The 27840-nt window shown below is 40.5% G+C and overlaps 3 protein-coding genes, 2 long non-coding RNA genes and 1 pseudogene across 9 annotated transcripts; 5 read left to right on the top strand and 1 right to left on the bottom strand.

The window, feature by feature from the left end:
• The first annotated feature begins 92 nt into the window (after positions 1-92).
• LOC113009487 (USP6 N-terminal-like protein) lies at positions 93-4746 on the top strand. The gene is made up of 2 exons (XM_026147797.1): positions 93-207; positions 3954-4746. The coding sequence occupies exons 1-2, from the start codon at positions 93-95 to the stop codon at positions 4667-4669; spliced, it is 831 nt and encodes a 276-aa protein (XP_026003582.1). The 3' UTR covers positions 4670-4746.
• LOC113009486 (piwi-like protein 1) lies at positions 4707-9130 on the top strand (the record flags this gene model as incomplete). The annotated part of the gene is made up of 9 exons (XM_026147796.1): positions 4707-4894; positions 5060-5132; positions 5372-5572; positions 5924-6027; positions 6270-6340; positions 6425-6578; positions 6866-6991; positions 7116-7263; positions 8987-9130. Coding segments are annotated over 9 exons (1209 nt in total), but the record flags the coding sequence as incomplete, so codon positions are not given.
• A 1564-nt stretch (positions 9131-10694) lies between these two features.
• LOC113009365 (uncharacterized) lies at positions 10695-14714 on the bottom strand. 5 transcript variants are annotated; one of them, XR_003270167.1, is made up of 4 exons: positions 14044-14714; positions 13193-13828; positions 12577-13056; positions 10695-10991 (listed from the first exon to the last, which is right to left on the bottom strand). It is a non-coding gene; the product is annotated as an uncharacterized LOC113009365 (long non-coding RNA). The 5 variants fall into 5 exon arrangements; XR_003270164.1 differs by lacking the exon at positions 10695-10991 and having other exon boundaries at positions 11827-13056; positions 13193-13286; positions 13701-13828; XR_003270165.1 differs by lacking the exon at positions 10695-10991 and having other exon boundaries at positions 11827-13056; positions 13193-13283; positions 13701-13828.
• Positions 14715-15665: 951 nt separating this feature from the next.
• Positions 15666-18050, top strand: LOC113009366 (uncharacterized). Its single transcript, XR_003270168.1, has 2 exons — positions 15666-17352; positions 17834-18050. It is a non-coding gene; the product is annotated as an uncharacterized LOC113009366 (long non-coding RNA).
• A 368-nt stretch (positions 18051-18418) lies between these two features.
• On the top strand, positions 18419-20524 carry LOC113009485 (enkurin pseudogene; annotated as a pseudogene).
• Positions 20525-26012: 5488 nt separating this feature from the next.
• LOC113009364 (uncharacterized) lies at positions 26013-27840 on the top strand. The gene is made up of 2 exons (XM_026147626.1): positions 26013-27099; positions 27132-27840. The coding sequence occupies exons 1-2, from the start codon at positions 26145-26147 to the stop codon at positions 27203-27205; spliced, it is 1029 nt and encodes a 342-aa protein (XP_026003411.1). The 5' UTR covers positions 26013-26144; the 3' UTR covers positions 27206-27840.

The following is a 27840-nucleotide window of genomic DNA, read 5'->3' as shown; positions in this document are numbered from 1 at the left end:
GTTTTTTTTTTTCATTTTGTTTTTTCAAACAAACTGTCTTTTGTGGTTTTTTGTTCTTTTAATATATTCCTGTTAAGCAATAATAATAAAAAATGGATAACCAGGAACAAGATATTACAGACCCATTTCTTGCTTTAGAAACAGCGTTAGCTAGGTTAAATGAAAATACACAGCTCAGGAGGGCGAAGCTGGAGCTGCCCGCACCAGGTACTTCTGCACCAAACAATCCATTTTCTATAAATTATCAAAAAGTCTGCTCTTCTCAAGTAAATCAATCTCCAGTTGGTTTTAAACTTGTGTTGGAGAGTGACAAAAGTTCCTCTATGCACAAACAATTCCAGAAACCTCACCTCCAATTGCCCTTTTAGTGCAAATGTGACAAACAAATCCAAGCCAAATGTCAGATTTTACACTTTTACTCTTGAGGATATCGCTGAACACTCAATCTATGATCTACTTCATCTGTTGGTCAGGAGAAAAAGCAATTTAGTTCTATAAATTTGGAAATAGAAACATCTTCCAACATTTCTTAATTGTTCTATTTAATGGCAAAATGTAAGAAAATTGTTTGAGATGTTCACAATCAAGAGGCCAAAGGGAATCAAAGAATCAGCGTACACCCAAGCTGGTACTAACGTGGCTCTATCCATACATGAAGATCCTCTGAGGGTCCACCTGAAGTCCACAAGATGAGTGAGCTACCACTAAGAAAGGGAAAAAAACAAAAACAACTACACAAAAATAGACACATTAGTCAGAGTTAGTCGGTGCCCTGACAAACAAACTAACTGGTGTCTATGTAGGTTCTCACTCAGCCTGGGCTCTGTACCACTAAGGAAGCTTAACATATCCATGGTTTCTTTCCCTTATCTGGATTTACTTACCCTATAACCCAACTTCAGCCGGGATAAGTGCTCACATTAAGGTTGTTTGAACCTAAGTTAACCCCTACACATGCAATGTAAGCTCAAACTGGGTAAATACCTCAAAAACACTGGTACAGTCAGTTGCAATCAGCCAGCTCTTTTATTGTGATCATGTGACCAACAGCCAGCTCCCCTACTGTAGGTAGAGGGCGTTGTGACCAGCCAGGTCTGACCCAGCTCAACTTCGGTCCAGCCAGGCTGCAGTGCGAACATCAAACATACGTGTTCACAACAAAGTCAAACACCGGTCCAGATGTGCCAGCTGACTGTGCTTTTCGAATCCTGCTCTGTCTCCTCATTAATCTGCCTTCTCTCCCCTCTTCTTTCAAACAATGTAAGCCAACAACAACAAAAGTGTGGCTGTGAGCGGCGGCCACATTCCCTCCTACAACAGCAACCGGTGGGCTATCCTGACTGGTCCTTCGTTCTCCATGTCTCTGTCCATCTGTCCCACAGTCAGTCCGTCCTGTCTGTCGCCTGTCTGTCCCGCAGCACTCGGGTTTATTTTTCTTTGTTTCTGTCACAAACTGATCTTCCAGCATAATATTTCAGACTTGCTTTGCTGCTTATTTGGAGTCCTTCAATGGTTAGCTCATCTCTTACCTTTAGTTTTTGATCCCCTTCTCCTTTTTGTTTGGACTACAATGTGGCTGCAGATGTAAAATTGATGATATAAGGCGCCATCTGGTGGGAAACTAAAAGTATTGCATGACTCTGTGTGGAGAACTTTAGTTTTAGAGACAAAATTCCTCATCTTCTAAATTAACTTTGCATTTGTGCTAATGTTACTTAAAGGCACAGCCGTAAATTTAGATAAAGGTCCTTAATGCATCTACCCCTGTCTTCACAGTCTTTTCCAGGTTCCTGTGTGGTTGCTTTCCTCCTGCGTCACACTATATAAACCTCTATAACAGCAGCTGTAGCTGAAGGAGGAAGGGCTTTCCTTTCTTCCAGAGCCCACACAACTTTAATAGTAGTCTGTTCGCTTTCCTGCCTGCTGACAAGATAATGGGCCTTTTTTTGAACACTGGAGGCTTTTGTTAAACTTATGTTTTAACAGCTATCTGCTGCCACATGTGCTGCTGCTGTGCAGCAGGGCTATTTTAATCTGCATCCTTGTGTCTGAATAGGCTGAACTGTGAGATTTGACAGTTTTATGATTCTGAGTGTTTACTTGGCTTAATTTAAGTTTTTTTTAATCACCACAGCATGTAATTTACTCAGTACTCTGAGTTCTTTATTGCTTCCAACAACTGCAGAAATGGCATTTAATACAGGGGTGTTGACTTCAAAGAGCAATTTTATTTGCCTCTGACCTGTCAGCAGGTGAGGTGAAAAGACTCTACAGCAGCATTTCTACAGTCATGCTGGAAAAACAATCGCTCACTACACTGGTATCACTTTTCTGTTTGCATCACACAAGTTAAAGGACACTTAAAACAAAATCTGAACAACTGCAGGCCTTACTTACCTCAGTTAAGATTCAAAACCCTGAAGAAGAATCTCCAGCCATCAGTTTGTGTCCTGAAGCACTTTGGACCTGGAGCAGGACAGTGATTGAATGGCTCAAAAAAAAACTAAGTGAAGGCTTTGGAGTGGCTGGGTCAAAGCTTAAACGCAAATCTCATTGATGTGCTTTGATCTTAAACAGGCTGTTTGTGCTGGAAAACCCTCCAGTGTGGCTGAATTAAAACAATTCTGGGCCCAAATTCCTCCACAGCAATGTGAAACACACGTAGTCAGTAATTGCAAAAGTTTGATTGCATTTGCTACGAAGGGTGGCACAAGCAGTTATTAGGGTTAAGGGCTTATAACGTCTTTGCTCCTTAATAAATGAAAAACTGCGTTTTGTATTCTTCCCTTATCTTTGTCTTATATTGATATTTGTTCCAATATCAGAAATATGTAAGTGTGATAAATATGCAAAAAACTATGGAATTAATAAGGGGCAAACACTTTTTCACAGCACTGTATAAACCTCTTGATTGAGGGCTGTAGTCTTGCAGTAGCAGAAGAAACACAAGTTTGATTTGTATTTTGTTATCTAATAAAACGCACGAATGAAAAAGAGGATTGTGTTTTGGCTCGTCTAATAAACGTGAATGGAAATGAACGAAGAAAACAAAACAGAAAAGTTGGTTAGGGAAAAAAATTTAACCAGTTGAAATTTGTAGAAAATCCCAAGTTTCTATTTCTTTAAATTAAAACAATAAATTCAATAAGTGAAAGACGTTAACTTTGTCCCCCGGTGGGTTTTAAGCAGTTTGTGGTGGAACAAAAGTGACCGAGGTCAGTGGGTAATTTCGTCACGCACACGCTCTTTAGTCTGTGGATGCAGGTCCAATAAGTCGACTTCCTGGATAACTCCCACAGCGCTTCCACTTCTTCCAGCTGCTGTCGTCCTGACCTGACTCTGGTCATCACTTTTTCCCTTAAAACACCCACATAACCCACACCGTGTGTTCCTGTCAGCTCTGCTCATTTCTTTCAGATGTAAAGCAGCAAGTTTGAGTACTAATGTCAAACCTTGTACTGGTTGTAGAAGCTGAGTACTCTCTCTCTCTTTTTATAGTTGTACTTATAAGTCTCAGTGCATTTAAGAAGGTTCATTAATCAAGAAATATTTCTGTATGACCTTTCAAGCCTGGAGCTACTACTGCAGCCGAGTACTGTTTAATGAAATGTAGAAAGACTAATAATTTCAGAGCACGCTCAGTAGAGTGTCTCTTCCTAATTGAGTCTCCCATGATGGGAATTTATATCAAACATTATTTCTGATGTTTTTTTCCCTATCCTCCTCCCACTCTTTGCCTGTGGATATGTGATTATGTGTCTTCATGAGTGTATTCTCCTTTATTTTGTACTCTCTATGGCAGTGTTGTTGCATGAATTCATGTGCCCGTTTGTGACACGTCATCAGATGTGAACCAGCGCCACACAGTGTGTTCAGTCATCACCGCTCACCTTTGTTTCCTGATGGCGTTCTAATGCGTTTACACCTTTTTTTCCCCCTCCGATCTTTTACAGGTAAAGAGGACGAGTTTCCCAAGAAGCCTCTAGGGCAGCTTCCTCCTGAGATAGCCGCAGCAAACCACGTGGCCAACAGTCAAAGCCACGCGGAGCCAGCCGAGCCCCCCAGGGAGCCAAGTCCTCTACCGGACCCCCAGCAGGACGGACGGCCCCCGAGCCGAGCCCACCGGGAATCGCTGGAGAAACGGATCCGTCACCACAAGGGGGACAAAAGGGAAACCCACTCAAGGGGGTCAGGTGAAATCTCAAATGAGACACAAAAGCAATCCACCTACACCATACCAGAGAGGGGGGAGACACCGCTGTCAGCCCCCACCCCAACACCACAGATGACCGCTGTGGATGGAGGAAAGGCTCACGCCATCGCCAACCACAACTCCAACGCAGCCTCTAGCTCCCGCAGAGACATGCCTGGGCCCCAGTGGGTCAAACCCTCCGAGACTAAGCTAGAAGCTTTGCGGGAAATTCAGATGAGCCGAGGGCCATCGCCGGCTCCTTCCAGCCCAGATGACACCGCTCAGCCTCACCGCCGGCCACGCTCCAAGGGCTACGCCCCCGGCACCGACCGAGGCTCCAATGCCTCCCAGTATGATAATGTACCAGGGCTGCCGGAGCAGGACTTCGAGATCCTGGAGCTTGAGAAGCCTCCGTCCAGATTGAGGCCCCTTCGGTATAATTTCTTCTTCTCAGTTAATATATACAGATACATTTAAGGGCTCATTTAATATGTTTAATATAATTATCACATAGTATGACTACAACCCCTGGGCCGCTGACTGGGCCAAAGAGATGCGTGGATTAGCTGTGATAAGCGCTCCTCCCTTGAACAACTGGCTCCTCTTTCACACCCGTCGTAACGGCAATGAAGCCAGTTCTCTTCTACAGACCCTCAGCAGAGTCTCAGGCCCACTGGGAATTGCCATGGGAAAACCTGTCATGTGAGTTGAGCATTTTTAAGTATTTCTGCAACACTTTTTTTTTTATCACAATGGACTGTCATGTATGTAAAGTGAAATTTTTGACTGTAACACTTGTAGGTTTTTTTTTTTCTTGTCTTGTCTTTTAATTCACAAACGTTATCGTGCATCCTTGTTTTTCTATAGGATACAGTATGAAGATCATCAGGAGTCTCTCCTCACAGCCCTACGGCACAGTGTCGGACCCCAGATAGAGATGGTTGGTGATGTGTGAAGTGCACACACTTGTACATTTACTTTTCAGTTTTCAGGTCTAAAATGTTTTTTTATGAACCACATTTGCATTTAAATGCTCGAATTGTAGCCATTTTTTTATAACTGACAGAAACTGCAGGTCAGTGTATTGTAGTTATGTCACAATGCATTTTTGTCATCAGGGATCTTAATTTTGACGTTTCCCAAAGCGGTACCAGACCTCAGGGTGTTTCTGTTTGTTAGGTGGTGGTAGTCCTCCCCAACAACAGGAAGGATAAGTATGACAGCGTTAAGAAGTTCCTTTGTGTGGACTGCCCCACTCCCAGCCAGTGTGTGGTGGCCCGTACCCTCAGCCGACCTCAGGCACTCATGACTATAGCTACAAAGATTGCGCTGCAGATGGCTTGCAAGATGGGAGGGGAACTCTGGAGTGTGGAAATCCCTGTAAGTCCCACACAAACTAAATACTTCAGATGTCAGAGATTAAAGTTTAAGGTGTTTTGGAAAGCAAAGAGTAGTAACTTTTGAATTGATTAAACTTTCTGGTGCTTTAGATGAGAATGTATTTTTTTTTCTCCTTTCATCCAAAACTGGTTTGATTGGGTTCACAATGCCTCTGACTGTCCTTGGGATGACTTCTTAAAAATAGATCCCCAGTTTGATCTCTGGAGGTGCAGAAATCATCTATGGTTCTGTAGCTGTCCAACATTAAGAAAAAGAAAGAAAATCTGCTAAGTCATACATCCGGAGCTACCTGCTGTGGCAACCCCTTGTGATATTGTCATGTTTGTGCAGCTCAAACAGCTGATGATCGTGGGCATCGACTGCTACCATGACACCGCTGCTGGGAAAAGGTCTATTGGTGCTCTAGTGGCCAGTCTCAACCAAAGCATGTGCAGGTTGGTTTCTGTAACTGAGGTGGGAATTCACACTGGGAGCAGTGCAATGCTCTCGGTTATGTTCAACATGTGCAAACAAGGCCTCACTTGGCGTTTTGTGTGTGTGTGTGTGTGTGTGTGTGTGTGTGTGTGTGTGTGTGTGTGTGTGTGTGTGTGTGTGTGTGTGTGTGTGTGTGTGTGTGTGTGTGGTTTCCCAGCCTTTAAATGCAATAGTACAGTTAATGATTCAAATGTTTTTCAAGGTGGCTCTCAAAGTGTGTGCTGCAACACAAAGGTCAGGAGATCATGGATGAGCTGAAGAAGACTTTGAGTGGCAAGTTTCTTTTGTCATTTCAAAAACTTTTACTTTTAAATACACAGAGGATCTCAGAAACTGTCTTAACACTTTGTTTTCCAGCTGCCCTGAAAGAGTATTTGAGGTTCAATGGCTGTCTGCCTTCACGCATCATCGTTTACCGAGACGGAGTGGGGGATGGGCAGTTGCACAGTGTGGTGAACTATGAGGTTCAGCAGATCATGGACTCCATCAAGTCAGTGGGGCAAGACTACAAGTGAGTCTTTACATCTCCAACGGTTATGGTGTTTTTTAAATCTCTAAAAACCGTTGCCCTCAGAGGCAGTTAAATTTGCACTGTGGGGTTATTGATAATACAAATGGTCATACATGATTCCTTCCTTTGATTTGAGAATTGTAAGGACAGTAAAGTAAAATGACTGGTTGGAACATGGACGTTTTTGTAGTGCTGTTAGTATTTATTCCTGAGCATCTAAAGAACAAAGTTGAGATTATTTAGTAGAAGTGTCAGGTTTTCCCAGAGCCTCTGTCTTTTTGTTGTAGCCCAAAGCTGAGTGTGGTGGTGGTGAAGAAGCGCATAAGCAGCAGGTTTTTCGCCCACATAAATGGCAAGGTGTCCAATCCTCCTCCTGGCACCATCGTTGACGCAGAGGTCACCCGGCCAGAGTGGTACGTCTTGTTTTGAGGGGGGCGGGGTTTTTGTTGTTTTTTTGTTTTTAGCTGTTAACGGTCTTTTGATATTTACATAGGAGCAGTTGTATTGTGACAGTACTGTTGCACGTTTGTTTTCTAGGTATGACTTCTATATTGTGAGCCAGGCTGTTCGCAGTGAGAGTGTCTCACCAACCCACTACAATGTCGTGTATGACACCAGTGGACTCAAGCCAGATCACATGCAGCGGCTCACCTACAAGCTCTGCCACATGTACTACAACTGGCAGGTAGGCTGGCATCAGAGTGACCTTTTTGAGTAGAAATCTTTCTACACTGAAAATGTTGTCTTCATCTAAACTGGTCATAATCAGGCGTCTTTCTCCTCAGTGTTTTTAAGGAGTTTTCATTAAATGATGACGTTTTTGAATGATCGACTCTAATTTAAAAATTTACAAAGCAATACAATTTAATTTTAATGGAGGGAGAATATCAGTCAAAAATCAATGAGTGATATAATTATTTGATCCCCTACAACCCAGCCAGAATTCTGACTCAAATTGGCAAATTACAATCAATGAGTTCAAGAGTGTCTAATTATAAAGCACACCTGTCTACAGAATCAATTTCTTCAATTAATTATATTTTTCAGTAATTGAAAAAGAGCTGTCAAAGGACAAACAGGGAATGGGATGTAAGAAGGTGACAATTACTGGTGCAATTATCTGGAAATATAAAATGACCATCAGTTGCCCTCGGTTTGGAGCTCCACATACGATCTTTGCTCATGGGGTGCACAAGAAAGGTGGTCATCAGCACAAAACTACATGCCAGGAGCGTGTTAGAGATCTGAAGGCAGCTGGGACTACGGACACCAGGAAGGCACATGGCACACCCATCTTAAGTTCGCCAGTGAACAACTAAATGATTTAGAGAAGGCTTTGAAAGTGCTGCGGTCAGATGAAACCAAAATTGAGCTCTTTGGCATCAGCTCAACCCGCTGTATTTGTAGGACAAGAAATGCAGAGTATTGCCAAAGAACATGATCTCTGCAGTCAAACATGAAGGTGGAAACTTTGTACTTTGGAGGTGTTTTTCCAATAAGAGCACAGAAGACTAAAGGTGGGTCCGAATTAGGGCTGCCACAAACAATTATTTTGATAGTCGACTAGTCACCGATTATTTTTGCGATTAGTCGACTAATCAGATCATGCATCCATTGGACGTAAAACGTACCGCTTATTGCACCAGCAGCATCTGCTCTTATATAACTATCATTAGGCTTCCTCTTCTTCAAGGTTTAACGGCAGCTGGCATCCTTGTACATGCAGTGCTGCCATCTTCTGCTTCAGTCCGTTATTACACCCTTAAATACTACTACTTATTCCTGCGTCTTTTGGGATCTTACAAAGCTTCAAACGACACATCAACTATTAAATTAGTCGTCGACGATTTTGATAGTCGACTAATCGTGGCAGCCCTAGTCCGAATCAGTCTTCCAGCATGATGATGACCTAAAACATACCGGCCAAAGAAGTAGTACATTAGGGTCATTGAGTGGTCTAGTCAGTTTCCAGACCTCAATTGTATAGAAAACCTGTGGAGGGAGCTTAAGCTTTGAGTTCCCAAGTGGCAACTGAGAAACCTAAAGGACTTAGTTTCTGTAAAAAGGACCGGGCCAAAATCACTCCAGAGATGTGTGCAAACCTGGTGACAGACTATACGGCTGTACTGGCCAAGAGTTCCTTCACAAAGTACCCACTTGTGTTTTACTTGTGTATCAAATACTTTTTTTCACTCAGTGACATGTGAATCCATTCATAACTCTGATATAATGTTTTTTTTTTCTGTATTTGTTAAAATAAAACTGCCATTAAAAATTAGACTTCATTTCTGTGTAAGTGAGCAAACGTATAAATTCAGCAGGGATCAAATAATTTTCCCCGACTGTGTAAATGTCACTGACTTTGGCATTGTGTTGGTCATGCCTGATTGTTTTTCTTTGTGCTTTAGGGGATCATCAGAGTGCCTGCTCCCTGCCAGTACGCCCACAAGTTGGCTTTCCTTGTGGGTCAGAGCATCCACAAAGAGCCCAATATGAAACTGGATGACCAGCTTTTCTACCTTTTAACCCTTGTATGGTGTTCGGGTCTGTGAGACCCGTTTTCAGTTTTTTTTTTGAAAAGAAAAATTAAACAATTTATTTTTTCAACCTGAAATTCATTGGCTTTGGCTTATTTTCTGTGAAGAACATAAACTAATTTTCAATGACCTCATACTGTACCTCCCCCCACACATTTACATTACATACAAGGTGTTCGGGTCCACTGGACCCAGGTCTAATAAAAGTGTTGAAAGTGCAGGTCCTGTGTTCCCACACTCTGTCTTCCTCCTTTCTGGTGCTGCTGATAGTGTTTTCTTCCCCTCCTGCTCCCGCACAAAGTTGCAACATTGTTGAAAATTCAACTATCAACACCGTCTGCCCTTACATTCCCACACATTTTACCCTCTTTCTTGAGGGATCCAAATTTTATTTTCTCATACCCTGTCCCACCTGCAAATTAGGGGCATAATACTATAAATAAGACTTTGCCAGTGTGGTTCTTTATCACAACTGATCAAGATGGCAAAAGATTATCTGCTGCGAGGGCCATCCAATTGATTTTGGAAGAGAGAGGGGCTTCGGATGATGATGTTGACAAAGAGGTTTCAGAATATTTCACATTTCTGAAAATTCAGAGTCTGACAGTGACTTTGAAGAAGAGGATGAGGTTGAGCACCATTTAGTAACAAAACGAAGACGAGTACCCCATCTGCTGCCAGCTCCAGGACCAGAACAAGCCCACCAGACGGCAAGTGAAGAAATATGGATGTCAATAACTGGTGAAATTGAATGGTCTTCTTGCCCAAGAAATGAGCCACCCTGCAGAGCTGCTACTGGCCAGGGCCAACGGCTGACAGTTACTCATGTGCAGGACATCAAGTCTTCATTTGAGCTTTTCATCCCAGATTCCATCCAGAAAATTATTCTGGATTGCAGTAATCTAGAAGGAAGGTGTGTTTTTGGAGAGAGGTGGAAGGAGACCAAATTCCTCCAAGAACCCCAAAGGCCTACTTTGGGGTTCTTATCCTTGCAGGAGTTTTCAGGTCCAAAGGGGAATCCACAGAATCCCTGTGGGATGCAGAAACCGGCAAGAACCTTTCCGTGCATCAATGTCTCTGGAAAACTTCCACAAAATTTCCAGGATTATCCGTTTTGATAACCGAGACGACAGACCAGCTTGACGGCAGAGAGACAAGCTAGCTGCCATCAGGACAGTGTGGGATAAGTGTGTGCACCACCTCCCCCTGTTTTACAACCCTGGGCCTAATGTCACCATTGATGAGCAGCTGATCCCATTTAGTTGTGAAACATATTGCTTCACGTGTAAATGTGTTGTGTCTTTCCACTCACTCCACTTGATTATAACTGATTTATTTTTTAATAACATTTTATAAAAAACAAAAAAAACAAACAAACGAGAAGCACATTAATTCATAAATGTGATCTAACAAAGGGAAAGGGAAAAAATTAACCATCTTTGCTGTTCATATGGCTTGTAATTGGGATGAAGTAAACATCTGTTGAGTAATTTAACATAAAATTGTTTGATAGTGTTAATTTGGAAAGCCAAAACTCTAGCGGGTCCACCAGACCCATGAACACTGGCTGAGTAACAAAAATATGAACACCACACAAGGGTTAAATCTGTTGGACCCATAAACAATATTCAAAAATTGTCTTTCCATTAAATGCAAATTCTTTTTCTTTCAACTGCTTGAACTATGTTATTTTAAAATTGACAGTAGAGCAGAAGTCACTGCATCATTTCATCATCAACACGAACCTGAAAAAAGCTGTCTGATATATAGATAAAATAATAACAAACAAACAAACATACAGATATCACTAAACAAAACACCTTATCTTGGTTTTCTAGGTGTTGCTGATGGTGACATAGGAAACTTCAGGATCCACCTAAACAATGAAGAGAAAAACATGCTGACTCCTCAGTAATATCCATCCACTTATCCTTTTCAGTGTCGCGGGGGGGTGCTGGAGCCTATCCCAGCTGTCATAAGGCGAGAGGCGGGGTACACCCTGGACAGGTCGCCAGTCTGTCGCAGGGCCAACACACAGAGACAGACAACCATTCACGCTCACATTCACTCCTGCATTCACACCTATGGGCAATTTAGATTTTTCAATTCACCTATACCTTTAGACGTGCTTGTATGAATGGGTGAATGAGGCATGTTGTTTACAGTGCTTTGACTACTCTGGGAGAGTAGAAAATTGCTATATAAGAATCAGTCCATTTACCAATAAAAAAAACACTGCAAAACACACAAAACAAAATAGAAATAAGAAAAATGGTAACAGACATAGGAAAAAAAAACGTAAATAGGAAAAACGAAAACAGAAATAGGAAAAAACAGATTTCCAAAAGCAAAGGGGAGTGTTTCTGGGGAGACAATAACCCGACGGACCAGTTGCAGGAACCCAAAACATGCTAGGTGTGTTTTATCATGACTCATATAATACTGATGATGAATTTTTAGGCTAATAGTTAGGCTAACACATATACCACTCATCTTTTCTTTCCTCACAAAACCGATAAATCCTCCACTTCTTTTAAGTGTCTCCCAGCGCAATTCTTAGCATATTTTGGTTCCTGCAACTGGTCCGTCAGGTTATTGTCTCCCCAGAAACACTTTGTGCTTTTGCAAATCTTTTTTTTTCCTATTTCCGCTGTCGTTTTTCCTCTTTTCGTTGTGTTTTGTGTGCTTTTGCAGCATTTTTCTTATTGCTGGTGTTGTCTTAAGTTGCAGTGGCCTCTCAGGGCCACCGTACAACTGAGTTCCTAGTCTCCACGATGGCCTAATCTCCTCATGTGTATTTAAAGCCCCAGTTTGCTTCTGTTCTTTGTTATGTTCTATGTTCCTTAGAGGCTAGTTTGTGAGTTCCAGGTTTTTAGTGTTGCCTGAATTATTTTGTGTTTTGCATTTTGGCCTGCTAAGGTCAGCAATAAAGCTGCTTTTTGAGTTTAACATGGATTTGAGTTCTGCACTTGGATCCTACTTTGCCAACAGTTATCCTTGAAAATATGTCTCACTGTAATGCAACATAAACAACTCTTCATTCATCACTTTAATTTCTCAGAAATGATGTCTCAAGATATTGCATTTGTGTTTTGACCTCTTACTTCAGGTTTTACGATTCATGGTGTGGTCTACTGATTTTATTTTTGGCCTAACTTTCTTATCTTTTGGATGCTTTTTCAGTTAGTGTCATGCATTTACAATTTTTTAGAGAATAAGAAGAAGTGTTTTTAACTCTGGGTGTAGTGGGAGATCTCACCGAGTTCTAATTGGTTTGAGTCTCCGCAGGGTTTGAACTCAGTCCCTGAAAAACAGACAATAGTGCGGCTACATCTAGTGGAAAACCATTTCTATGAAGGCAGTTTAGTTCTTGTTAACACTCCCTCAAAGATGAGCGGTTTATTTAATTGTCTTTTTAGTGGCAGATATAGGAATATTTAATTATATGTTTCAAAACTCACAGGATTTTCACTCTTCTGCATTTTGTTTCCTGGAAAGACAAAAACAGTCAACTCTAACATTCATAGAACAACTTACAAATGTTGTATCTGTAAATGTTCTCACCTTTCATTCTTTTCCTTATGATGAGACACACAGCTGTTATCAGCAGTGCGACCAAACCAATAGCTCCATCGATGTACCACAAAATAGCTGCGATAAAGCAGACAAAACAAATTTGAAACATTTTTGCATGTTAATGTTTGAAAAACTTTTCACACCATTTAACAGCCATGATAGTCAAGTGAACAATGTTTCCTGCCAAAACCACACCATCATATCAAATGTTACATCTTATGTTTCCTATAGGATAGGCAAGTGATTTTCTGTCATCAAAATGTAAATAATATTCATTAGGAAAAAAGATGTAAACTAAAGTATGAACTCTCCTTTTGTGCTGCTTTCAGTTTTTCTCGCTGGTTCCTTTGTTGTGTTTGCTTCAGCTGAATAAATGACAAAACCAAACCAAAAAGTGTGTCATTATTTCACAAGTTGTTAATGAAAAAAAAAGATCTTAAAAATTTAAAATCTATCAAACTAATATTTGAGGTCATCTTAAACAGTTGATCGTGAGCTCACCTGTTTCCTCACCTGAGGGCTGAGGGCTGAAGGTAAATGGCTGCACTCTTCCTGTGTGTATCAGTCACCTCACACTTCACTGTGTTGTATCCTGCTGAGTAAATAGGGTAATACTTTATAACAGAGAGAGAACATTTCACCTCAATAATCAATCTGTCTGGTTTAGTTGTGGCCTTTTCACCGATCTGTCAAAGTTTGATCAGCTGTGCTGTTAGTTTCTTGAAATAAAAAAACATTTAGTACCATCACAGTTATTATGGTCATCACATTTAGACGAGGCTGAATGACATCATCAACAATCTTCATTGAAGAAAACCAATAAAAAACATTAGAATACAGCACTTTTTACAATAAGAGTGAAAATCAATTTAGAAACAACTTTATAAACATGCTTCCCTAAAACAGCAGATCATGCTCAGCTGTCTTATTCATGTTATTGGTAAGTGATTGTAATAATATTGATACGATTATTATTTCACTGCTATAAAAATGTTTCCTGTATTCTTACCTACAATCTGAATCATCAGCATCAGACATAAAAACATTTGAATCCATCTGAATTCATCCATTCTGCTTCTCTGTCTCACTTCGTTCTTGTTCTCAGTCTCAACTGTCACAGTCTCTGAACTGATGACCCTTGATGAATACATTTAAATATTAGACAAAGATGACACAAATAAACACAAAATGCAATTCCTAAATGAAGTTGTTTATTATTAAGAGGGAAAAAACCTATATGGCCCTGTGTTAGACCAAGTTAAATGTGCGACAGTGTCAAAGTGCTATATACAAGGGTGCAGGGATCAGGTCTCCAGGGAATCTGCAGGGAAAAGCAGGGGGAACACACTCACTCTCCTTCTGTCTCTCTTGGCGTCTCACCAGTCTCTCACTCCTCTCTCGTACCAGAATTTCTGTAAGGAACAAGGGCAGGTCCAGGGTGTCTGTACACAGGGAAACGACGTGTTAGCACAAGATTCAAAATCCAAGAGAACTAGATTACTAGTGTCCTAGCCAGGACTTCACTAACATGAGTCAAGCAACAATCCAGCAAAGAGCAGTCTAACTTCTTCCCATAAGTAGAGGCCGGTTAATGAGACGCAGGTGTTCACCATCTCCCAGGTATGTAGGCCAAAGGCGGGAGCCCACAATGGCCTCCGCCCAGGCGATAGAGGGAGAGAAAAGGAGAGAAAAACAATACCAAAGCCCACTTGTAGCAGAATATTTCTCAGGCAGACAGTGACACTATAGTTTTTAAACATAACAAAAATCAGACGACGACTGGTTTGATTTAACTGTGGTGATGTTTAGATTGCTCGAGTTGAAAAACGTGTTGCCGTCCAGTTTGTGTGAAGTCAGCATTACAAAGAAAATGCAACAACCTATTAACAAAAAGTCCTTATATTTACTGTGATAGTTGACCTGCTGCACTCTTGGTCTTAAAGCAATTAGTGTTGTTTTAAGCTTTAGAAAATGAGAAACAGTAATGTTAAATATGTATCACAATGGAGTGGACTTTGAGAGATAATTTTATCTACTCTGCAGCACAAGCTGAAAAACCAAGGCAGGATCCATGAAGCTGAAACACGTCAGCAGAAGGAGGAAAAGGTGGTGAGGCAGGAAAAAGAGACTAAGAAGGTACCTCAGACCACCAGGGTGGAGAGAGACTCATGGTTGAATTATGAGGTACAGTAAGCCTGAAAAGACAGGAGTGCTTCAGCTCGCTGTGTCGTTGTCAAAGAATGACAAAGAAAGAATCTAGTTGTCGTCCTGCAGAGGCAGCCCTCTCCGCCCATCCCAACCTTGCAGAAAAAGCTGGCAAATCTTGCGCCATCTAGGCCCTCCTCTGTTTTTAGCCAGCGCTCGTCTAGAACTCTGAGTAACTCACTGCAAATTTTTTCACATTTTGCCCTGTATGACAACTCTATAAATAAAAAAAAAATTGCATTCACAGAATTGCTCAGTGTCAGCACCAAACCACCCACCACCCAATGAAATTCCCAGCCAGCAGGGTTAGATTTGTGCAAATTATAAACCTTTATTTTCCCGATCCCTGCCCCGCCTTCAGTCCCCTGTTGTGCTTCAGATGATCAACAGGAAGTGTTCAGAGTGCTGTCAGCCTTACTTTGGTGTCTGAGGAAAGAGCGGTGACAACTGGAGGTTCAGATGGGTTGCACAGATTCACACGAGACCCACTACAATCTGGTAAACAGGTATTGCAGTCAGGCACCACTGAACAGCAGGGTAATGTGTGCAGGCATAAGATGCCAGAACAACAGGGATTTCTATCTTTTGTGCCAGGCTTAGAATCAGTCATTTAGAGATGCTGCTGTGTTGAATTTAACCCAGTTAACCCCCAGATGTGGTGAGGCAAAGACACTGAAAGAAATCTCCATCCCGGATCATCCGTGGATCGGGTTTCCTCCTGAGGCATGAGCACCGATAAGCAGAGTTTTGTATCAGATTCAAAATTATTCAAAGTAACAATCAGGTATGCCGTTCAGCTGGGTTAGTTACGACGTCGGGAGCAGCTGGGAGAACAAAACGACACAGAGACTGCACGGGTTGCTTTCCCAAAATCAACTCAAAGTTTATTCTTTTATGCAGGGTTTTTATAGGCAGAAGGGTTCGTGTGTTTTCAAGTTACAACCATATAAGGAAGTTCCCCCTAGCTCTGAAAGGGGCCTTCTATAATCTCAATATATCTTTGACAGGTCCATTAAACACTAGACAGTTAGAATCCTTTAGGGATATAAGTTTACACATGGTAGAATACTGCATGTAGTCATTTACACTAGGAAATGTTTAACCATATATACCTAAAGGCACATAATCAATTGTATGTGAGCTTTAGCAGGCTGTAAGCCTGAGGTGCACTGAGGAATGCACTTTGTCCTATTATACCACGGCAGGATCAACGCAGCCATGTCTGTTCCAGTTTAAGTGCCTTCTTTACATATAGATGAACTGTTGGGTTTTCCAAACCAGCAGGCCAAAGGAAGTGCCCGTGGGGTCACAGAAAGAGGAAATGAAGTTTAAACAAAAGGCATTGCAGAAACAGGGTCCTTTGTATAATATCATCAAAAACAATATCCTGTAAATGCTAACCGTAGTGCTAAAATTCACAACAGTTACGATACTAACTCTGGGCTGTTAACGCGTGATCTTAATTTGATATTCGTAGTGAAGAATGTTTTCAGTACAATGTTTTACAAGACATTTATTCATCTGTGCTTGTATTCAAGTTTACAGCAAATCATCTGAGAAATGCCTTTGAACTGGTGCCTGTTTCTGGGCTTTTCTTTTGACACAAACTGCTCACAAAGAAGGACGAATGCTTTAGGGAACAAAAGCTTTGGAATGTATTCTGCAAGTACAGGTCAAACGTAATAGCCTCATTGTTTTATAGCAATGCTGAATTAACTTATGTCACTGCAGGACAGTGCAGCCAGTGGGGCTAATTGTTATAGTCACTGTGCACGACAAGAAAGCATTTGACATGGTGAACTGCTGCCACGGTTTTAGAGAGACGTCTGTTTGTAATTAGAAGTAGTTGTTCTGTTTAATTTGGGGTTTTTCTCCTTTGCTTCTGCGTAGAAGACGACCAATCTGCACATCGAGAAGCTGTCCTGTCTTCAGCTAGGAGTCCTTCTCCAGCTGCTGCACATGCTAACAGGCAAAACATCAGGGAGTAATACAAGCTTTTAATGCTTATGTGAACCACAGGCGTGCTTATAATGTGTCAACCTGCAGTGAGACTGTAAAAGCAAAATCTTTCTTGATTTAATTTTCATTGCACAAATAATAACAGATTCAGGAATGTATTCAAGGAAGAGACTGGCAAAGAAAGAGTGGGATAGTCAGGGAGCTGAAGGAAGGAGTACTAAAAGGCTAGGTGCACAGCAAAGAGAGCGGTGTCACTGGCACAGGAAAAGGCTTGTAGTGAGTTGTATGTGAGGCTGGACACTAAGGAGAAAATGATTTTTAATGAATGGCAAGGCACATAAATTGTCCTGGAAGAGAGTAATCAAGTATAGAGATGGAAATGTGCTAATGTGAAGAATGTGTGTTGAGAAGAGAGAAGGAGTACTTTGGATGAAAATTGAATTAGAGAAGGAAGTGAGGCAACTCTGAAGAGGATGGAGACGGGAGGCATAGAGAGGGTAGGAGTGAAGGCTATGATAAGGTGCGAAGAGAGTAACTGTGGTGCTGGATTTGTGGATGTAGTGAAGGTGGACATGCAGGGGGTTGGTGTGACTGAGGAGGATGCTAGAAATAGAGAGATGGAGGCGGATGATCCACTGTAGCGACCTCTAAAGGGAGCAGCCGAAAGAAGAAGAAGCACAAATAATTCTAATCATGCTTTTCTTTTATTCTCAGTACTAAGCTATGTAAAGGAAGTCAAGGTTGTTTCCTCCTACAATCACTTTGTAGATGGTTTAGACTTGTTTAGATTGGTGTTCTGTCTCCCTTTATCCAAACTAAAACTTTGATGGGGGTTTTTTTTATCTTCACTGAACACTTTTTTGCTTTGTGTTTATTATTGTGCTACTGCAAGTATTTCATATATTAGTCAGTTGATTGTTACTGTAGGGCAGCTCTAGGACAATCCCTGATGTGATGTAGCTTGCTTTTATCCAGCAGATACGACATCTCATGAGGAGGTTCGAACCCTGTACCCTGACCTTCCCACTGACGCACAAAGTCTGGACATCCAGCAGCAGGCCCTTCTACGTGAACAACAGCACAACAGTTTCTATTTCTTTTAATATTAGAAGTCAGTTATTCATTAATGAATACAAATGGTGACTGAAGTTATTTAGACAGGACATTAAACAATAAACTTCCAATAAATTATGAACAATGTGTGACTGAATGTGTTCAGTGAAAGACTTTGAAAATATCGCAGCATAAAACCAGTGTAAAAGTATTCAGACTACTTTTGGGGGTATTTATTTGATGATGCAACCAGAAAATGTGCAGGTTGTGAGTTTAACATTTTCAACACTGGAGAAGAAGTACATGTACACAGACTAGCTAATGACAAACATTTTTTTTAAATTAACCTTTATTTAAACAGGTTGTTCATTTTTCTGAGCTTATCTGGTGTCTAGTTTTGGTGGCAGTAGCATAAGCAGAGAAGACCCAGACCTTACTCTCCCGAGCCAGCTCCTCCATTATTTGGGGGACACTGAGGCATTCTCTGCTGAGTGCTGTGATCTCCCCAACATGTCCTGGGTGTGTCCTGTCTGTCCTGGTGGGACATGCCTGGAACATCTCACCCAGGAGGCGCTCAAGAGGCACCCTTGTCAGATGCCTGAACCTCCTCAACTGGCTCGTTTAGATGTAGAGGAGTAGCAGTTAACTCATGCAAACCACATTTCTCCACGCCAGTCCTAATCAGCTTACTCAGTATCACTAGATCCAATGCTGCTCCTCCAGCAGAGCACACAAAAGTAGGAGAGACCGGAGATGCCATGGCTTAGTTAGGAGACTGTTTGCTTCAAGGCCACTAGAAGGTGCTGCCATAAAACTACAATAAATGAATTGACCTTTTGACCTGCTCACACTCTTTTATGCAAAACCCTGCTGATGTTACGCACACACACACACATAAAGAGATTCTAGGTCTGACCAACCGTCTCCGCCGTGGGCAAAAAGATGACAGTCAATAAAATTCTAAAATTTTATTTATAAACACAATGAATAATAGTTAAAAGTCCAGTGTCCCATTTAGGTACAAAGTAAAAACACACAGTCCAAGGCCAGAGCCAGCTATGCCACAAAGCCAGTTGCACTCCACACGTTGTTCACTTCAACAGGGGTAGCAATTGTCCTCTGAGACCCACCACCCTGTAAGTAGAAAGCCAGTGATCACTCCATCCTCTGCAACTCAGCTACTTTCAGGCTACAGCATATAATAGGCCCTAGCCTGCACAGAGCGACAAAATAAGACAATTCACTATATAATTCACAGCCCATCCATCCCAAACATATCAGATCATTAGCGGTTTTGTCACATTACATACCTGCACTGAGAGACAAAATAAGACTAATGACGCTAAATTTAATTACGGGTCATGGACAGCCTTCATAAATGCTCATATTACTCACCCACACTGAATTCCAGCACAGGTTCATCTGGGTCCTGACTATTTCCTGCAAAATAACACAAACGTCATCAGAACATTAAGTCAGAGAAACAACATTTGGAGCTTTTGTACATGATAAATTATACTGCAGTAGTAAAACAAAGTCAAGCAGCAGTACATTTATTAAAATCACCTTCAGCTGTAATATTTAAACTGATTTAGTGTCAATTTAGATTATGTTTAGATTAAAATGAAACTAGTACCCTTGTAATGTCTTTTTAAATTAGAGGTAAATATTTGTATATTTTTTTACATAATATAATTATATTTACTGGATTTTCTCTCTATTGTAGTTTAGTATTATAGTTATTACTTGTTTTTTATTGACTTGTCTTGTTTTTACAATGATTTGCTTTGACTGCAGCCTTTAAAGAAAAGACTATCTGTTCAGTAACTATCCATCAGACTGGGTCCATGTTACCAGCCAAATGGGTAATAATTAAAGTAAGTTTTGAATTACGTATATTTGGGTGTTTAGGTGACACTTTTGCAAAAAAAAATATATACCGTAATTAGGTTTAAAAAAACTAAACATGTATGTATTTAAAAACAATAAGTGTGTTAGAATTACTACAGCAACAGGTTGTAGCTCACTGTACTGTTTTTGAGCACAACTTTGGCGCTTTTGCCTCATTTTTAAATCAGTGATCCCAGTAGCACAGTCTAAGCAGAGACCTCAGTGCTTGGCAAACAATCAATAGAATCAATATAATTATTAAAAAGAAACAAAATAAATGCCAACCATATAACACCTGAACTGGTGCCAATGAAACCACAGCCTGCATGCGTAGACACCAGCAAGGGGCACAAACAGGTGCTGGAAAACTCAGGGCTTGTCCCAAAGTTCATCACACGAAAGGACTTTGGTAGAGTACCAGCGTACCTCCAGCAGCGCAGCGAAGCAGAGAGGAGGGCTCGAGAGGAGTATGAAAACTTTGTAAAAGCAGAGCGGGAGCAGAGGGCCATGAAACACATAACAGAGGAGGAGAGACAAGCCATCCTGAAGCGCCTGAAGGAGACCTGGGATAAGCTGCATCACGAGTACCAGGCCCTTCCCCTCATCATCGACACTATGTCACAGAGGGCCACCAAGGACTGCCTCGAAAGGCAAATGAAGCAGCTGGAGGACGACATCAACTTATTCGAGAGGTTCAAAATCATCTACATACCTAAAGATGATTAAACTCAGCAGAGATGAGATGCAGTGTAGTGAATGTTGTTATTTGCCCCATTCACGAGGAAAATAAACTGGTTGATTTACTGTAAAAAAACAAGAAAAAAACAACAACAAATAGCTATATAAACAATTATCTTATAGAGTTGAAATGGACACTGTTGATATTGTCTTACGCTGTTGTTATCGCTGCTATCTCAATTATTAGGAAACAGTAGACCAGAATTAATTCTTAAAAGTAAAATTAATGAAGTTACTACTATATAATGGAAGCAAACTTCATTGATATTTTTATAGCCAAAATATAAATAATAAATGGAGAGGATGTATTGATGGTGATGACTGTGATACTCAACGGTGGTAACAAAGACTGTATTATTGATGCTAAATATTTGCACTACTGTATGTTGTAATTATGACAATGTCAATTTTATAATTGTAATTGTATGTCATAAATATTTAAATGTACTGTGTAGCTATAAAATTTAAAACTCAGATAAGATTGTAGGGGTGGGAGTTAAAAAGCTTGTCTTCATTCCACTCCTTTTCGAGCTAAACTTGTTTTTTTTTGTGTGTGTATAATTAAGTGTGCCTATGCAAAAAGGCACACTTATTACTATTGCTCGGATTTATTAAGTGTGCCTATGCCAAAAGGCACACTTCTTATTCTTTCTCGGATTTATTCTTCTTCTTATTATTAGTGTGAATGCTTGAAAAGCATTCACAGTATTGTTGTTGTAATCTTTATTATTATTATTATTATTATTATATTTTATTCTGTATTCCGTACGTTTTTTGTAATCCTACTCCTTCAAAACCGTTCAACTTAGAAAAACCATTCCAACACCGTTAGATTCCTATTCTTTTGGACAACACTGCTTCCATTTTTCATATTTTTAACATTTATATTTTTAATTTTATTCAACTTTATTCAACAAAAATTTATAATGTATTTCAATGGGGAGACCCTTCAAATCCTCATTCAACTTACTCATTTTTAAACTCTTACTACTTCCACATACATTGACATAGAGCCACCATTCAAACTTTAAAACGAAGACAAGACATTCAACTATTCAACTTGCATTTATCTTTTCAATATCTATTATACTTTTTCTTCAGTTCCAGTTTAAGTTTCATGATGTTTTTTCACCCGTTTCAGAGTTTATAATGGGTGTGTATGGGACGGAATGTTGGGGCTAGAGTGAGGCAGCTCAACTGCTAGAGTGAGAGGAGCAAAAAAAATAATCTTAAAATCTTTTTTAAAACTGCTGCTGTGTCCGCAGCGTTTGCTCTACAGGTATGATTTTACCCTCAAAACGTAGCCATGGCTGTCCTCTTTCATCCAATGTGTTTACTATTGTACTAGGTGTTATGGTTCTTTCATAAATGTCACCAATGCACAGCCTCCTCCCTCCAACTCTTCCATAGACTCTAATGTTAAAATGGCTCAGAAGGTTCGTTTGAAAATCAGAAGAGCATGGTGTCTTTCCACTGTCACCACGTCCATATAATAAACTCCACAGACATGAAAACTGAGAATTTGGTAGATTAGACATTGCTGTCGCTCACAGTGAAAGAATTTTGTCAATACGACTTTTACTTTTCATTTGGGAACGATTTGTTTCGGCCTGACTTTTCTGTTCATTTTAAGCAGCAAAAGTGAGGTGCATGTCTGTGTCCGTGTGTATGGAGCCATTGGGTGCGGTCACTATAGCAACCAGGCTCACACCTGCCTGCTTAACGAGCTCTCTCTGCCACTCTGCCAAGATTCATCTTAAACACTTCTCTTTCAACTGCTGCTGTGTCCACAGTGTTACAGCCATCATTTTACCCTCAAAACGTCGCCATCGTTGTTCTTTTTCCAACATCTTGTCTTTCAAAGCTCAGAGATGTAAACTTTTTATACTGTGTGGGTCCAAGTGGAGGGATCACATTTTAGTCATTCAGTGATTCAAAGAATATGACCTTTTAATATTCTTTCAGATGTTTTCTGACTCTAAATGTTCTTTTCTCATTTCTTAGGTTTTTCTAATTTACAATTAAAACATTTTCAGCTTTTTTCCAACTTCTTCTTCTGTGTAACCTTCAGCTTTTAGCAGTTCAGCACTTTTGTTTTCAGGTTAAATTCGGGTTTTTTTTTTTATCTCATTCAAAATTTTTAACTTAAATTCAGTAATTATTTCATTTCAATGCATACATTCAGATTCAAGCATTCACACTGCAGTTTCTTCAGAAAATGCACTTTCTAGTTATTATTATTTTCCTTTTTCCGCCTGAAATTTTGGAGCGTAACTCATCCCACAGTTTTGACACAATGAATTGGATTGGACTTGTTTGAGGGTAGGAAATTTGTCTATCGCACAGATTTCTTCAGATTTCAAACTGTGGAAATGAACCACTTTTTTCTCTCGTCATAACTTTTTGTTGGATTTCCACAGAGACCTGAAGATTTCCATGACTGTTCACCAAAGCCTGCTGTCTCTTACGGTGAAAGAATGATATCGATACTCCAAATAGATTTACGGTGTGTTCACACCGAACGCGATGGACGCGAATAAAACGCCCCAAACGCCCCTAATTTGACGCGTGTACATTCGCGTCTCAACGCGTGTCCAAGAAAAATCCATCGCGAGTCAAAATATCATATTTTGACGCGCGTGAACCGGAAATGTGGGAGGAATGTGGGAGGGAGTTGTGCCAGACCGGCAAGATGGCAGCTGTCGAGCTAGCGCTTGAAGAGAGAGTCTCCCTTCTCTATGTACTGTGGAGAGCAGAGCAGCAGCGTAAAAGACGTCCTCGCCGTACCTGGGTCCATCAGGTCCTCCAGAGGCATGAGCAGTTTGGTGAGTTTCACCACTTGCTCCAGGAGCTGCGCCTGGATGACGGCCGATTCCAGCGCTATCACCGTCGGCCAGTTTGAGGACCTGCTTTCCCTCGTCGGTCCCAGCATCGCCCGCCTAGACACCAACTACAGACGCTCAATCCCACCTGCAGAGCGCCTGTCCGTCTGCCTGAGGTTAGTAAAAGTGTTTAATACGGTAGTCCTTTATTGATATCTGTGCTAATATGCTAATCCATCCAGTTATACACTGCTAACATGGATGTGCTATGCTAACAGTGAATGCTGTCGATGTTTACTGAAAGCAAACTGTGGTACAGAGACGACTCTTTATAATATTTCTAGCGATACTCAGAAGGTCTCATCAAGCCCCGATTTAATTCGATTTATGCTGTTATCAGTGTTTGCGATGATAGCATGGCTGTGGTGTCCTATCAATGTATGCGCTCGGTGTTTGCTGATATCAAACTGTAGCATTAGCACCACTGAGTTAACATTTGTAGTGATACTCACTCCTTTTTATTTAGACCTGGTTTAATTCTGGGATAGTTGAATATTTGTATATAATCCCTGCAGCTGTCAGACTCTATAGCAGGGGTCACCAGCCTTTATTAAAACAGAGTTAGATCAAACTGAACAGTTTGGTTCATCTTTAGTTACATGGTTCTATCTTGATAAGCTGTCTTATCACAGATTAATTTTTCAAAAATATTAATGATTTAAGCAAGGAAAGGGCTACATGTCAACACACAACTCTTTATTTCTATTAATGTCTTACTTCATTCCTACCTGATTGACATGTTTAGGAATTATGAGTGATTGGCTCACTGTAGTGGCAAAAGTTGCTACCAATCAAATTATGATATGTTAAAGTTAAAACAAAACACAACTGTTTTAGATATGATCTAATATACATTTTGTAATTATCCTTATAATTACAAAATGTTTTATGTAAGATTTAAGTTTTGTGATTTAAATCTGACATCACAAAAGTATTTTGGAATTTGAATAATGTATTTTGTAACTGCAGTACACATAATACTGATTTTGAACAATTTTGTCCAGGTTCCTTGTCACCGGGGACTCCTTCACGACCAAGCATTCAGTTACGGAGTCGGTGTGTCCACGGTGAGCCAGATCACCCCCCAGGCAGCGACGTCCATCTGGGACTGTCTAGTGGACGACTTCATGGCTGTGCCTTCAACTGGAGACTGGCGGTCCATCACAGAGGGATTCATAAAACTTAAAGAAAAAACTAAACTTGATTTTATGTCTTTAGGCTATTGTTAACAGCAAGCATGAGGTTAGTGCATATGTATTATTATTGGAAAGATTACTGCAAAGAAAAAAAAAGTTGAACCAGGAGGGGGCGATATTGCTCTTCTTACAATGAGTTACATGCAGGCTATTACTTACCGTGTCACTCACATTTATTTCACAAATTAGCTGAACCCACTTAATTCGATTTAATTGTATTTATGCAGAGCTGAATCACAACAACATTCTCCTCGAGGTGGTATAGATTGTAAGGTAGAAAGTCTACAATTAAAAAGAAAAAACCTCAATACAGTGGGAAGGAACAACTCACTTTTAACAGGAAGCACCCTCTGGCAGAACCACGGTCAGGGAGCAAACTATCAAACTACGAGGTCTTTAAAATAAGATGATTATTCAAGACCTCATGTGTGATGGGAAGGATTCTGAATTTGATGCTGGACCCACAAATCATAAAAGAGAAACACTAACTCACACACACCAGAAAGTGCCAAGAATTATAATTATATGTAATTTAGTTTTGCGTTCCTTTATAATGCTTTCAACTATACAAATAAGACACTTGGGGGCGCCTGAGCCTTGTAGACACAACAAATATTGAACAAACCTCATGCGCCCTGTTGTTGACAAAACGATAAAAATGAATGTGTCTTATTTAGGTCATTTCTGTAGTTACAGAAAATCATTTGAATTCATTTTTCCTTAAATTATTTTAACCCTTATTTGATGCTATTGAAATTGGTCTGTTGCCTCAGGGCAACAACGGCAATAAGGGTTCCACAGTGTCACAGTTTTCTGCATATAGTCGATTAATAAATGTTGAGAAAACAACTAATCGATTCAATTTTTTTATTTGAACAAGTATCAAATTGATTTTCACAGAAGCGTTCAATGGAACAAATACATAAATGGTAAGCTGACTGCTTTTTATATAGGGTTTTTGTATTTTGCTCGTGCATTAAAAAGCGCTTTATACAACATGCCTCATTCACCTATTCACCCAAACATTATTACAAGCACCTTTTCTACAATTAAGCTAAACATGCATAAAATGTTAGCAGTGGAGATTTGGCACCTGAAAGGACCCCCTTTGATCCACTCCTAGTTTGAGTCTATTTACATTTAAATACTGATACTTCAATTTTGCCTTGGTTTGAGCTCCATAAAGCAGGCAAACCAGAATTAATCACAGAAGGCAAAAACACTGAAACTACGTTTTAAGCTGCGAGCCAAACAAACCAAAGGTAACCGTGTTTTGAAAAGAGCTATGAAGAGAAACAGACAGACTACTGTAATTTCTCAATAAAATGTCGCTTATTATCGCTCACTCTCAAGAACAAAAACGTGAGTAATTTCCCAGTAGCTCACCATATTTGGGATCTTCTAACATCCACACTTCATGTTTAAACGGTGGTGCGGAGGCGGTGTACCGTCGCAGGCCGGATGTAGCATTCAGCGCGGTGTGCCTTTTTTTCAGTTGCTAAGCAACAGATTTGTCCCGCCCCTTTCGTTATGACGAGCCGGGCCAGTCCTTTGACTGGTGACGTTACAATGAAACCGACCTTATATATAGACCTGGCTGTTCAGTTGAAACGCATTCACACAGCGGGACAGCAGCGCTTTAAACGTTCAAACACGGAGTTTAACACAAAACAACATTTTAGACATAAAAAACAAAAAAGTGAAATGGCAAGCTCAAACTGTAACACAATGACAAATGATGAAACAGTTCAGACCAATCGGGATAATTCTACAGTACATGCTTTGGTATCCCTCTTGGATAACTTGTTAAGTAGTTTTTCGAAAAAGCAGTTGGACGCGCTTACCTCAGGCTATCCGGATTGCTTCACCGCTAAGCGGCTTGCAGGTTTTTTAAAGGACGTAATGGACCTGTGTGCACAGTCACTAGCAGTATCACCACTGAGGTCTTCCCAGAACTCCCCTGTACATGAAAACTGTTCTGTCCACACCACCACTGGCAAAACGGTTTTGTCACCTGTGAAATTTTTGGACGATTCTGCTGAGCAGGAGTTTGATACAGCACAGAATATAGATGCTAACAGCCAAGAAACAGCTAACACAGAAGAACGCTGTCAAAATGCTGACCAACACAGTGCTGCAAAAGCAGAAAACAATCCAATTCCAGATCCCCAGCAGCAGAAATCCTGTGTTGAACATGAAGCCAGCATCCCACCGTTAACAAACATAAGTCAAACGGAGTCATATAAAAAGATACAGAATCACAGATCTTCTGTAGACTGTGAGCCACCTGAAAACACCTTAGACTTTGAAAGATGGTTAGAGACATTAATTCAGGCTGTGCTTTCAAAGCTTGGTAAACTTTTAAAGTGCCCTCATTCTCACCAAAAACGTTTGTTGGATCTACTCTTGGACAAATTCAAGGGGATGGATTTGCATTTAGACCGAAAAGTGCAGAATTATTTTGACTGCATTGCTAATGCCATTTTCACTGATATTTGTGACCAATTATATAATTGGTCACTAATATCATTGGAAATGGGGAGGAGTGGGGAGGAGGATTCAATGAATTTAATGGGAGAACCAATATTTAATATCATAACTACTTCAGTATTCCAAGAACACCTGTTGGCAGTAACAATTATCGATAGACTGGAATCATATGAAAAGAAAGAAAGATGCAGACTTTCAGTGGAAATCTTTGTGGAAGGACTGATTTCCCAGGTTGCAAAAACATCAGACACAGTCTTCAGCATTGAAAATGCTGAAGCTATCTCCAACCGGCTTACCATGAAAATCTGGACTGAAATCAGGGCAGAATACAACAAAATCCCCCCAGAGAAGTTCAAGAAACTCAGCGAGAGGGTTTTCAAATCCCTCTGTAAAAGATGGAAGCATGTAGCGGTTATTGTGACATCCTGGCAATTAAACGTCCAAGATCTTGATGAAGATATTGTTAAAACTTTCAAAAGAAAGATATTCCCAGAACCAAGTTGGATATCTAAGTGCTTTTCATCGGTGCGTGCATTTTTTGGGAGGTTTAAGGGAGGAAACAAAGTTTCCCCTTTATAGTGACATCGTGATATCAACAGCAAGATATTTTCTAAAACTCACTGGACACTTTAAATTAGCTAGTTTTACATTTAGATCAGATCAAGTCATTTTTGAAATCCCCAGGAATGGTCGCGGCAGATGGCCACCCCACCCTGAGCCTGGTTCTGTCGAAGGT

This window comes from Astatotilapia calliptera, chromosome 17 (assembly GCF_900246225.1).
Source record: "Astatotilapia calliptera chromosome 17, fAstCal1.2, whole genome shotgun sequence".
NCBI classification, from domain to species: Eukaryota; Metazoa; Chordata; class Actinopteri; order Cichliformes; family Cichlidae; genus Astatotilapia; species Astatotilapia calliptera.
This window is presented reverse-complemented; position numbering and strand designations above follow the sequence as displayed.

Coding starts and splice junctions, on each gene's coding strand:
- LOC113009487 (XM_026147797.1), top strand. CDS start 93: ATGGATAACCAGGAACAAGATATTACAGACCCATTTCTTGCTTTAGAA. Junction 208..3,953: donor GCTGGAGCTGCCCGCACCAG/GTACTTCTGCAC, acceptor GATCTTTTACAG/GTAAAGAGGACGAGTTTCCC.
- LOC113009364 (XM_026147626.1), top strand. CDS start 26,145: ATGACGAGCCGGGCCAGTCCTTTGACTGGTGACGTTACAATGAAACCG. Junction 27,100..27,131: donor CTGCATTGCTAATGCCATTT/TCACTGATATTT, acceptor TTATATAATTGG/TCACTAATATCATTGGAAAT.